This window comes from Fistularia commersonii, chromosome 13, assembly GCF_037954325.1.
Source record: "Fistularia commersonii isolate RoL2024-O1a breed Wild chromosome 13, RoL_Fcom_v1.0, whole genome shotgun sequence".
NCBI lineage: Eukaryota > Metazoa > Chordata > Actinopteri > Syngnathiformes > Fistulariidae > Fistularia > Fistularia commersonii.
The window spans coordinates 7,412,916-7,425,457 of NC_141296.1; the positions used below are offsets into that span (position 1 = coordinate 7,412,916).

At 37.1% G+C, this 12,542-nt stretch overlaps 2 protein-coding genes and 1 pseudogene across 3 annotated transcripts; all 3 read right to left on the reverse strand.

The window, feature by feature from the left end:
• The window catches only part of LOC147227795 (uncharacterized), a 412,630-nt pseudogene that overhangs the window by 207,951 nt on the left and 192,137 nt on the right, over positions 1-12,542 (reverse strand).
• cd40lg (CD40 ligand) lies at positions 631-2,654 on the reverse strand. The gene is made up of 5 exons (XM_086158050.1): positions 2,466-2,654; positions 2,023-2,050; positions 1,591-1,626; positions 1,388-1,483; positions 631-1,287 (listed from the first exon to the last, which is right to left on the reverse strand). The coding sequence occupies exons 1-5, from the start codon at positions 2,652-2,654 to the stop codon at positions 923-925; spliced, it is 714 nt and encodes a 237-aa protein (XP_086014176.1). The 3' UTR covers positions 631-922.
• vgll1l (vestigial like family member 1-like) lies at positions 9,118-12,442 on the reverse strand. Of its 2 annotated transcripts, XM_086158052.1 has the most exons (5): positions 12,210-12,442; positions 11,525-11,734; positions 11,306-11,443; positions 11,084-11,202; positions 9,118-10,121 (listed from the first exon to the last, which is right to left on the reverse strand). In XM_086158052.1, exons 2-5 carry the CDS (start codon positions 11,712-11,714, stop codon positions 10,035-10,037), a joined length of 534 nt encoding a protein of 177 aa, XP_086014178.1. In that variant the 5' UTR covers positions 11,715-11,734; positions 12,210-12,442; the 3' UTR covers positions 9,118-10,034. The 2 variants fall into 2 exon arrangements, with proteins under 2 accessions (XP_086014178.1, XP_086014177.1); XM_086158051.1 differs by having other exon boundaries at positions 11,084-11,443.

Genomic DNA, 12,542 nt, shown 5'->3' on the forward strand with positions numbered 1-12,542 from the left:
CATTGGATTCTTTTTCCCTTTTTGAAGAAGTAGCTATACGTTTTGATGTGTGTCGTAATTGATATAAACCAAATTATTTGTGTTTTCAGTCAAATCTGAATACACAAATCTACTATTTGTACCTAATAACTTTGAAAGTAAAATAATAATTATAATTAATGATGATAATAAAAATTACTTAATAGTTTTAAGACGTGTACAGATCTTGTTAAGGGAGCTATAGCATTGACTACAAACATCTTGTTGCCTCACCTAAAAGAATTTGTTGCTTGATGCACTTGTGTTACTCACTGCTAGCCACAGTCGACTCATCATTCTACACAGTAGTTTTTTGGTTTGTGTGGCTTGGCCTTTAGAGAAAAGCTTGGGTATGGTTTGTGGTGTCTACAAAATTATAACTATTTGCACACATGGCATCATGACGGTTATGTTTTCTAAATACACCACATTGAATAGAAGGCTGATTTTTGTACAGCTTGTCAAGGAATGTGGAGTGTTAAATAAAAGGTACTTTTCTATAATTTAAAAAAAAAAGATTTAGAGTTACCATTTCCTTTCCTTATTCTGCATTCTGAGTACCTAACTTGAAGTTTATATAGGCAAAAACCTTTCAATGTTTCACAATTGTTATTAGCATTTTTTTAATATATTGATTTCTCTTATTTCACACTGGCAAATGTACATCACAAGGCAAAAAAAATCAGGGAGAACAAATATAAAAGAGTTTCAGCTTACCTACAGACTCACAAACATTATAAATACAGGAAACATTCATTACAAATAGTACTAAATGACAGTTCATTTTTATTCAATAAATTATCTGAAAGTGTAATTCTTGATGACCATTACACCAAGAGTGTTATTCATCTTTTAAGTCCTTTCACCTGTTCTTCGCCAACATCCATTCACATGCTTAAAAGCCCTACAGTTTGTACATTCCAAACACGGTTTCTTTCTCATTGTAGGTTACTTGTGAAAGGTCTTGTACCCAGATACTAAGCTGGTATCCCTCTTGCAGTGGGATTACCTCTCCCTGTGAGGCTGTGCACAGCTGAGCTCCGCTTTGACTGTGAAGGCTGCAATAGGCCTGCATCACAATGCTTTCCTCCCCTGCCTCATTCTGCCTTAGCTTCACTATGCTGGCCAGTGGGTGCTCAGAGTCTCCATTTGAGAAGGTGACCTTGGAGAAGACAAAGTAATCACCAGACTCTGTAATGGTCAACCAGCTGTTGCGGAAAATGTTGATGTTCCTGCGTTGCGAGTGGTTGATATCCCACTGGAGATAACCTGATGGGTAAATAAATGCGAATGTTCAGAGCCCAGAATTTAATTTTTCAGCCCTGTACTTTTCCTTTTCAATTTAGAGCGGTTACTTTAATATATTTACCTCGCCGTTTTTCCACCCTTTGTGACTGTCTCTTAATTTTCATACATGCCATTGTCCTATGGGACGTTTTCTGTTTTCCGTCTGAAAAAAATGCAGCTGCAAAAAAGGAACAAATCCGTGATTCGAGAAATTGGTACATCAGAATTTCCATTTTCAGTCCATATATTGATGGAAGAATGTGTGGAAGAATGAATCACACTTACATTTTGAAGGCCCTGAAGGAGGGGGCTCATCTAAACCTGCATAACCAAAGTAAATAGTTAATACCAAGAGTACAACGATGACAATTCGCTCATTCAAATCAAATACAACAGACTTGATCTAGCTATAACTTGATTTCAACATTAATAAAATTCACAGACTCTACAAATGTTTAGTAAGAATAAAATACAATAATCTTTTCACTGAATGCATGCATACTCATAGCATGTAAAAAGTAACAGGATAAAAGGGGTTAACTCATAAATAAAAATGGAATCTGTTTGGAATTTGGAATCTATAATTTTACTGACTTTAATTGAGGAGTGTTTCAAATATAAATGCATTAAGCCATGATATTTTACCAAGATACTTAATTTTTCCACTTGTATAACAATACATGTTCCAAAAAATTCAAAGTCTGCTTATAAACACACCTTTCTCAACAGCAGTCTGCAGTTTTGCCTACAGGGATTAAACAAAAAACAAAGGATTATATTCTGCATTAAATGTTAGGTTGTCTCATCCTGCTACGTTCATATTAAATACTTTGGATCATAAAAAGGTTTCTCTTAACAGATTAGGAAACAGTGCAGTTCATTCTTTTTTTTGTCAAGAGCATTGATGGTGAGCACAGCAATTTTCATTAGCTTTAGTGATTACAATTTACACGGAAAAAATTGTATTGCGTTTTAGAAGTTTAAAATAAAAAGTAAAGCAAAATATATTCTTTTTTTTCTGATATGAAGCAACTCCAAGAAATTACAATTTTGTCCTAGAAGATTAATAGTAAAAGGACAGCAGCACATCTGCGAATGTATCCTCTTATGCTAAACAAACTCAGAATCATTATTTCATTAGACAGAACAACGGATTTTACCATTTCATCTTTGTGGTACAGGACGATGAATCCCGCAATAGAAAATAATAAATGAAGCGACGCAACAGAAGCCAAGAACCAAATAAAAATCTTGCTGTGGCCTTGAGGCTGGATTAAGACAGGGATTGACTTGTCCAGGCGTGGAGGCAGCGGTGGTGGAGCCACGCAGGTCTGATAAGTGTTGATCATGATGGAGAAGAGTGGAGAAACCAAAAGTAGTCTCCGGACTGTTACATCCCATGCACGTCTGATTCTCTTCTCTCTTAAGCAACTGAGCTTTCTTTATCCTCACAACTTCCTGGAACTATTGAACTCTTTCACATACCTTCTTTTTTTGTGAGAAATTTCTTTACTGTGCACTAATCAAAGTGTGCATTTTGCACAGTTTAATACTCTTCTCAAAATTAAGCAAAACAACAACTTAATTTCACTTAAAAACACACAATCTAAGAAATATGTTTTCAACTGAGCGGGAGCATGAAAATCAGTGGTTGCCAACTTTGGAGAAAAACAAAATCTATAAAATGAGTATATATATATATATATATATATATATATATATATATATATATATATATATATATATATATTACAAATATATATAAATAACATTAATAAAATTAATGAAATGACATACAGCATATAACATTGAAATTAGATACATTACTTGGATATCGTTAATTACAACACCTAGAATTATAATTTGTAAAATAGATATATTTAATTTTATTATTTTATGTCAGTTCATGAACATTTAAACAAGAATCATGAATATCGTTCAGTATTTGTTAAAAACAACTCTTCAAGATATGTTATAGTTCATTGTTCCACCGATTTACAAAGATCATGGAATGTTCTTGTGTTTAAGACACGTTTAAAGCAATACATTGCTTTCTGTAAGCATGAGCAAAACTTGCCGCTTAAATGTCATCCTTCTACTGCTCTCTCCACTTCCTGTCTCTCTTTACCTCTATGTTAATGTTCAGATGAACTAAATGTCTTAGTGTCTCCATCAAATATATTAAACCCTATTCCCTTACTGCACTTACATTCTACTGCTGGTTTTCTCCAGAAGTTTAGTTTGATGCTTCTAGTCGTAATTAATCACAGTTTCCCAACTTTTTAAGACTTAAGTTTAAGTTCTTTGTTATTCAGGTTATTTGTTTTAACTACACAGAAAAGATCAACAGCAAAAAGAGCATTATCATAAAAGAGGATTATATGGTTTTGTGTTTAGAAAGTGAAATAGTACAGGTGTATGATATGGTGGGTTGTTGTGTATCTGCACAATGAAATAACAATAGGCGTGCAAACTAGGATATTAGCTTAAGAGCTCTGGAAAGCAAAGAGATGTTCTCCATGGCTTAAAAGTGTGCAATTTTTTTATTTTATTTTATATTCAGATGAAGGTGAACTATTGTTTTGATATGCACAGTCATATCTGAAATGAAAAAATGAACTGATAAACAAACATTTTTTGATTTCTCAAATTGGACCATTGAGAATAAGCAATTCTCATGTTCCACCCAAAGTGTATTCTCTGACTGCTTTATATTTTCAGAGTATAATCATATGTGTGGAATCAAACAACCAAATGTTACAGATTTACTTGTTTCATTTAGAAAAAATATGTAAAATATCTAAATTCTTCAGTTGACCTGAAAAGCAGACTGTCCATCAAATAGAGAATAAAACTGGTATTTTATTTCCAAATGCAAAGCCGCGCTATACTTGCACAGCACTACTTAAAAACATGACCCTAAACTGAGAAGTGAAAGCGTACGTATTGTATACAATACTGGATTAATGACACTTCCTGCAGTGTATTTTAAGCAACCCCATGTTTTTATTCAATTGGTTAGGAAAATGTGCAACTTCATTTCACTTGTCAGTTGTTGAAAGAGGGCACAATTGACTTGTTTGCTGAGTCAGCAATGCTGAAAAGCAGGGGGTCCTGTTTTTTTTATTTTTTTTATTTTTCTTATTCATAGAATCCTACAGGCTTATACTGTCTGTAGAAATCTTCTGCAGTGTCTCATAGCTACCCCTAGTGGTTCTAAGCAATATCAAGTGTTGATGTGTGAGTATAGAAACTACATTTCAAAAAACGCAGAAATGAAGTCCTAGAATAGCATTGATGTTTTCTGGTTCATTATCTTTCGTTAGTTAATTGAATCGTATGATTAGTTTTGCAGAGGTAGTTAAAAGACAGCAGATGAAAAATCCCTCTTTGTTGGTTATCATAATCACTGGCACATTGTAAATATTTAAGTTAAATTGCACTTAAAACTACATGGCACTAACAGTGGTGAACATTTACCAAAGAAGGAGTTTCATTGACATAATTTTGACATACATCAAGAACGGATATTTTTTTTCTATTTGTTTTTGTGTCCAAGAGTCCTTGTTTGAATCTAACTCGGGCCTTTTCGGGGGAGTTTTCATGTTCTCTACATGCCTGAGTGTGTTTTCTTGGTTCTGAGGTTTCCTTCACAGTCCAAAAGCATGAAGAAGGCTCTTAGTTGTCCAAAGGTATGAATAAGAATGTGAATGTAAGTCTTTATATATGGACCTGTGATCAACTGTTGACTGGTCCAGACTGAACCGCACCTTTACCCCAATGAAACCTGGCATTGGTGCCCATCATCCCGTGTGCAGGAAAAATAGTGTAGATAAGGAATGAGTGAGTCAGTGGACAGGATTGTTTTAACTTAACAGACAAATGAAAGTTGTGAAAAATGTTTATGGAGCGCAGTGAACAAGGGTGTAATTTCAATTTTGTGTGTTGCACAGAGAAGCATTTCTTGAGCTGCTGTAGGTCTGTGGAGGTGACAAGCTGAGCTTGTCTGTGAACTGGGGCTCCTGTTTGCACCTCACAAACGCTACAAAACATCTGTAAAACAGTATGAAACACATGTGTGGTTATTGTATATCAAAATGCAAAATCTGCATGTTTTCGGTTAAGAATACCGAAAACACTAAGGGGAAATTGTTCAAGATATCAAAGAAAAATCTTTTAAGACAACGATGTGACACTGTCGGATATAGAAAAACCTGTTTTGAACTGCAATGAAACAGACGTTTGTCATCTCTACGTGTGATACATCCAGTGAAGTAATCATTAAAAACCTGTTGAAAATTATTAAAATTATAGACCAGCTTAGTGATTGTCTTGATGATTAAACAGGGGACGTTTTACCCGCCATGGGAGTTTTAATTTTCATCCTTGTTCAGTTTCTGACTTCAGTCTATGTGCTGCTAGATACTGATGATAACGGTAAACTATCTATGAAGCAAAAACCAGAACATTTTTCTACCCAGATTCTTTTAGACTGTCCTGTAACCAGAGGACAAAACATTATAAGGCGGGGGTTTATAATGTATGTCCAGATGCTGTTTGGGAATTTCTCATTTGCATTCAACAGGGTTTGTTCCATCCAAGATGACCAAACTAAGACACCTGGGCATCAGCACTTCACACTGAAAATGAATTTGTGACTCTCTAAGATACAGATCTAAGTTGAATTAGACGGCCTACAATCATAGAATCATAGAATCATCGATGGTCGTACTTTGACATCGTACAATAGTACATTTCGCTGGCAAATCTTGTACCCATGAGCATAATTTAACATCAAACTGTAGTTTTTATGATGATCCCATTTTGAGTTTTAACTTACCATAGCTGGGATAGACTCCTCGACCCTTCTTCTCAAAAATTATGGGAAATTTAATACAGGTAGTAAAAATCATCCTAAATGTCATTCGCCAAAGAAAGACTTGGCGAACCCGTACCACTGGCACCCGCGCCTATCAACCATCTTCCGAGCAAACTTGCTGCAAAACTGAAGGGCATCCCAAACATCCGGAGAGAGCAAAACTTTGAGAAGATGAGAAAAGCGAGAGAGCTACTCAGGATTCCCTCCCCGCTAGGATGAAACCAAGAAATATTGCCACAACCAGTCCGGTTGAGCCCGGACGGGTTCTGGAGTGTGCCGCAGTCCAGTGAGATGGCATCCGTACAGATGCAGGAGAAGGAGCTGTCCAAAGTGCTGAAGTTGCAGCCACGTATGTGCACGACCATGTCTGTGGCAGCTGAGGTCTGGCTGCACAGTGAACTGCAGACTGGTCTCTGTGAGGCAGCTCAGTCAGGCCAGTCTAACATGCTTACTAGAGTAAGTATGTTTATAATTACTTCGTGCCATGTAGCCCGCCAGTCGACAAAGTACCTTTCTCCTTACCCTTCCTTTTGTGCATGCGCATGCACGCACACACACACACACACACACACACACACACACACACACACACACTCACATAAACGGCCCACACTCTTAAAAGCTTATTATCCATGTCATTCATAGCTGACTGTGTAAACGTATATATCCAAGTCACGGCTTTTGACATGTATTCCACACATATTTTTAGATTTTTTTGATTTTTTATTTGAATAGCAAACTGCTTGTTCACATCAAGTTGCCACGTAAGGGAAAGGTTCTTTGTCTAAAACTTTTCTTGGTTGTCCACTACAGTGCAAGCTTTTGTTGCATGTATTTGTTTAACAAAGAATTGTTACCAAATCACATTTTTTGGCAAAGAATTGTTACCAAATCACATTTTTTGGCAAAGAATTGTTACCAAATCACATTTTTTGGCTGGGTTGGGGGGTTTACAGCAATGACAAATAGCAACAAATAAACTCAATGGACATATTGACATGTCAATCCAACTCTTTTTTTCTCGATGTCATGTTAGGGATGCAGAATCATTCTCTTTAATGCTACCAACACTTGCAAAATTTCTGTAAATCTCATTCGCCATGGTCGTTGTTGACACTTGAAATCCCAATGCAACAGCGACACAGAGACCTGAAGCATTTTTTGCTGCCCAGCATTTCATGAGTGGGTTGGGTCCAGCTAAGGTGACGGCAATCAACACAGAGCGAAGTGTTTCTGTCTCTTTTCCCACTGCATTGACATTAGGTTATCTTGATTGTTCTTGACATATGGGAAGGAAGGGGATTACGGTTTCAAGACTTTGGCGCTGCTGAATCTATACCTGTCTCTGAATTTATTGTGGATATGCATCTTTCCCTCCTCTATAATGCTTGTCAGTCTTCTGCCCTGGTTTTTTCAAACAAGAAGCAGCAGAGAGATTCCTTATTGTTAGTCAGAATCATTTTATATCCGCATCTCAAATCCACATCTATACCAATATCCTTCATCCCTACAGCTGTGTTTTTCCACCACTGACTCCTGAGGAACCCTGTAAGTCAAAGAAGAAATCAGGCATGTTTCATTTTCAGGCTTTTGTCAGATTTACTCACTTGGCTGATCCCTTTTCAACTTTTGGTTCAGCCATAGCAAGTCAACAAAAGCAAACTCAATTCCCTGTAGGTCCCAAATGCCAACTAATGAGTCAGGTATTTTCAAACCAGTATTGCTGTTCAATAAACATATATTATATTGTAGAAAAAACATTTCCAGAACCTTGGAAAAGGGGATGTTCTTCAGAAAGACTCCAGCTGGTGGACTTTACAATGGGTTTAGTTACTTAAGGTAAATCCCGGACAGGAGCTTTGAAGGATGAGGCAGAAAGGGCAATTCAAAATGATATTCATCCTCGCACCACACTGTTGGCTTTGGAGGGACACTTTGTTTTATTCATCCAATGCAAATTTTTTTGTGTTGGCGTTATTCTCTCTGTGACCAGATTCACACCCCAGGCATCTCGGCATGGCCCCTCAGTGCTGTCCCTCTGATGGACTGATACCTGATTCTATCCATCCTCAACATCTTTTCCTCAACCCGTGTTTAAACCAGACAACATTACCGGCCTCATCAATTACTTGTATACTTTTCCTCATTGCAAAAAATACTATAATACAAATAAACAGAGAAAGTCCTGCTATACAACTGGGATAAATGTTGAACAATGAATTTAATACATGTGAACAAAAATTATGATCCTTTGGTATGTGTAATGTTAAAGAACAGCAGATTTATTTTTTTTGCAGATATTGAGCCAATTAAAATATTGTATCACATACTTTTGCTATTTTGGCGGTGAATATTTGGTCACTGCATCCGCTTAGTAGGTCAAGCTATTGACAAACATAGCTGCTCCTGGCCCATTGTTGAAGTGGGTCATACTGTATATATGTGTTGATAGATAGATAGATAGATAGATAGATAGATAGATAGATAGATAGATAGATAGATAGATAGATAGATAGATAGATAGATAGATAGATAGATAGATAGATAGATAGATAGATAGATAGATAGATAGATAGATAGATAGATAGATAGAACAGCATTTGACTGTCAACATGTCAATTTGCATTTGTTGAACTGCCCATTGTACAATAGTTGTTGTTGCCAAGGTACAATAGTAGTTAAACTGGTCAAACAGCCATGAACTGTGCCAGAATATTTACTGTCTGCACTGACTGTTTCCCTGCCGTTTCTCAACTCTCGCTTCCTGCAACAAACTTTATTTCCATTACATCTTCCATTCACTGCACAGTCCTTTATTTTGCCTTACTATTGTTGTATGTCATTAATTTCCCTGTCTCATCTATGTTCCCAACGCATATCAAAATAAATACAATTTATTATATGAGCAAACACATTTCATTGCTGGGCATATGTAGAGGATTTTCTATATATATCAAACTACATTTATTAATCAAGAACAGAAAGGCTGTATTAAACTTTGAGACTTTTTTTACTTTACTTTGCATCTTCCCACTGAATTTTGGAAAATTCATTAACTAATACTAATCAGACACTATCCTTTGGTCACTCATTAACATCAAGTATATAGGAGTGAGTTTGTTTGACCACGTGCCAATGCAACATGTGCCATCAACCATATTTAAAGCAATCATACATTTTGGCTTTGGTATTGGTATTCGGTACATCCCATCACAAAGTCTTGTTACATTTTCTTCACTTTCATTTTTGAAACACACCATGTTCAGCCAACAGTTCATTGAGAAATCTGTGCTGTGTTCACATATTTATTAAATGTCATATAAAATAACATTCTCCACAATTCATGATACTTTAAAGATTACATGTAAAGTTTGCAGAAACAAAGTCATTAGCATAGTTTTACTTTCATTATGCTCATTTGCATATGCACAGTTAATGTCTATATGGACTGGAGGTAAATATTGGGACCGATAATCATGTTCAAGAGGCTCGAGAATTTTTTCACTATAAATTAATACAACTTTTCATATTTACAGTAGTCGGCCCATGAAGAGGAAGTGCCTGTCAAAGACATAAGAGAAGATTATTCAAAATCACAACAAATAGCATACAAAGTCGCTGTGAGACGTACACAGACTTGAAGAACAAGTTTGACTGCATTGTTGTGTTTTTTTTTCTAACTTGTTCTCTGCCAAAGGCACTGATGATAGTTCAAGAGAAACTGACAAAAGGACAGAGAAATGCTTCTTCCATGTTTGTCCTGGTGCCGTTTCTCCGAATAAAATCTATTTGATGAGAAACCATTGGACAACTTTGACAAACAAACAGAGGGCCCAGTAACTTCCCACTGTCATCCATGTTGTGTAGTTAAAGCATTCATTTTGTACCAGCCAGTCACTTCAGTACCAGTACAAGTCCCTCTTGTCTTGATGTCGTCCTGACAGAGAAAAGAGATAGATTAAACATTCCTAGTTTCACTATCCATGCATCCATCCATTGTCTACTTCTTATCAGTGTCGCGGGGGATGACGGAGGCTATCCCAGCTGCCATTGGGCGAGAGGCAGGGTACACCCTGGATAGATCGCCACAATCACAGGGCCACATATACAGACAGACAACCATTCTCACACAGTCACTCATTCGGGCCAAATTCCCGAATTAACCTGCTGCATGTTTTTGGACTGTGGGAGGAAACCGGAGAACCCAGAGAAAACCTCCATAGACTTGGGGAGAACATGCTCCTGTCAGGATCAAACCAGGGTCCTTTGCTCTGAAGGCGCCACCCCTTGATTCACTATCTATTTTAAACCGTATGTACTTCTCAATGTACTGAATAGATTCTGATCAACATGGATGGAAAATTGAGATTAAAGGGTGATAAAAAGGACACTGAATAACTGAGGATTGTGATAGCGTATCCTGTTTAGAAAATGAGTCACACGTGCACACACCACACACGTGCACACACACAGAGATATTGATCTGCCTCAATCATAAGAAGTGCATCTGCAGTTGTGGGTACATGAAAGACCCCAAAATGAGCAAATCTGATTAATCCTTAGTTGGTAAATGTTCGTGTATGACTTTTTGACAAACTTTAGCAGTTGATGTGATTGAAAATTCTTGCACAGTGGATCAACCGATACTTATTTTCCCCAGTATTCAAAATTTCCAAATGTATTTATACCACTGTAACATAACTTGGTTAGGTCTAATTTTGATGTAAGATTGTTTTCAGAGTTATCTTTGGAAACCTCAAGCTTGTAATGCACATTTTCAGAGAAAGCAAATTAGATTTAAGCTTTACTTCATGATTATGTATCTAAATATAGCTCCAAACCCACTGCAAGGTTGTTTGTAACACCATAACAGATTCTGTGCCATGGCTGGAGGCTTACCAGGCTCAAGGCTAACAGCAGGATCCACAGAGTCTCTATATCCTTGTGGCATTGTCCAGCCAGGAAGCAATTCTGGCTTGGAGTTGGAGGGCACGCTGGACCCCATCTCACTTCGTTCACTATGCAAAAGGTTGAGCAGGGATGAAGCATACTGCTGTCCAGTAAGACTCAACCCCTCTGGAGACATTGGGTATGGGGTGGATGGAAAACCAGGGGCCTCACCTGTCCTGGCAATTAAAGATTGCCATGACCCAGTGGTGTTGTCAACTGGGCTAAAGGTCACATGGCAACCCTCAATAGAAGGTACTTGTGAGCCTGAGTAAGAATCAGTGGCATTACTCTGACAGTTCGTTGTTTGCTCTGCATGGGACAAGAAAGGAAAACATGCAGTGAGGAATAAATCCCGAATGGCACAGTATCCAATTGATTAAATGCACTTACCCATTTTAACAACTCTGTTTGCTTTCTTTATCTTTGCTGGTGGAGCTTTGGTTTTGCTGACATTGCAGAGAGCACGTGTGAAATGAGCATCTACCATACTGCCGATGTCTCCCTGGAAGTAGGTCAGGATGACACACTGAGAATGCCCCTCCACCTTCACAGCTATTGGGCTGTCTGTTTTGTCTTCCATTGGTCAGTCCTGGCTGAGAACTGTACACAGAAACAACGATAAAAAATAGCAAAGATTTCTAGGAGAGTAGATCAAAAATCGTAATTCTTTCTCAGTTTTATCAAAAATCATTATTTTGTCAAAAATCTTAATTCTTAATCCTCAGTAAAAAATGGCATGAGTTTCTATATGAGTCTTGACACGATCGACAGATTTTAACGTAGACTGAACAATGTAAAGAACTGCACACAGCGGTTTCAACTTGTGTAAAAATTGTATTCTGGTAAATATCTCTGGTTTGATGGAAGTTAAAAATTATGTTAAGAAAATATAAGAATAACGCTTTGTCATGCTGTCTTTACCATCAATAAGAAATAAAAGATAATTAAATATAATGCATCACATAGAGATTACACCAAAATACCCAACTCCATATGCGTTTATCTGTGTCTTCAGAACAGCACTTCTTAAGTTTCTCAAGTCATGAATCAACATGAAATCATTTCAGTCTCTTACCTGACCCGATGATCCACAGAAAATGATCGAATAGGCTGCCCTTGCTTTGGCTCTCAAAGTCGATTAAACATGATACTTTTGCCTACATAATTAGCCCACAATAAGTAATATGCCACTTGGTTTAATCCAATTATCAGTCTTGGAGAAGCAATGTCTCTAGTGTTTTCTCCCTTCTTTTTCTTAAGTCAAAGCATTTTCTTTACTGATCCGTCAAATGTTCCTGCAAGGGTGTGTGAAACTTCTAACACAGACAATTATGACGAGAATGTCATCCAGCGAGTTCATCCAGAACCTCAGCAACACCTTATTAAAACATTCCTTTGCAGCAGTGTC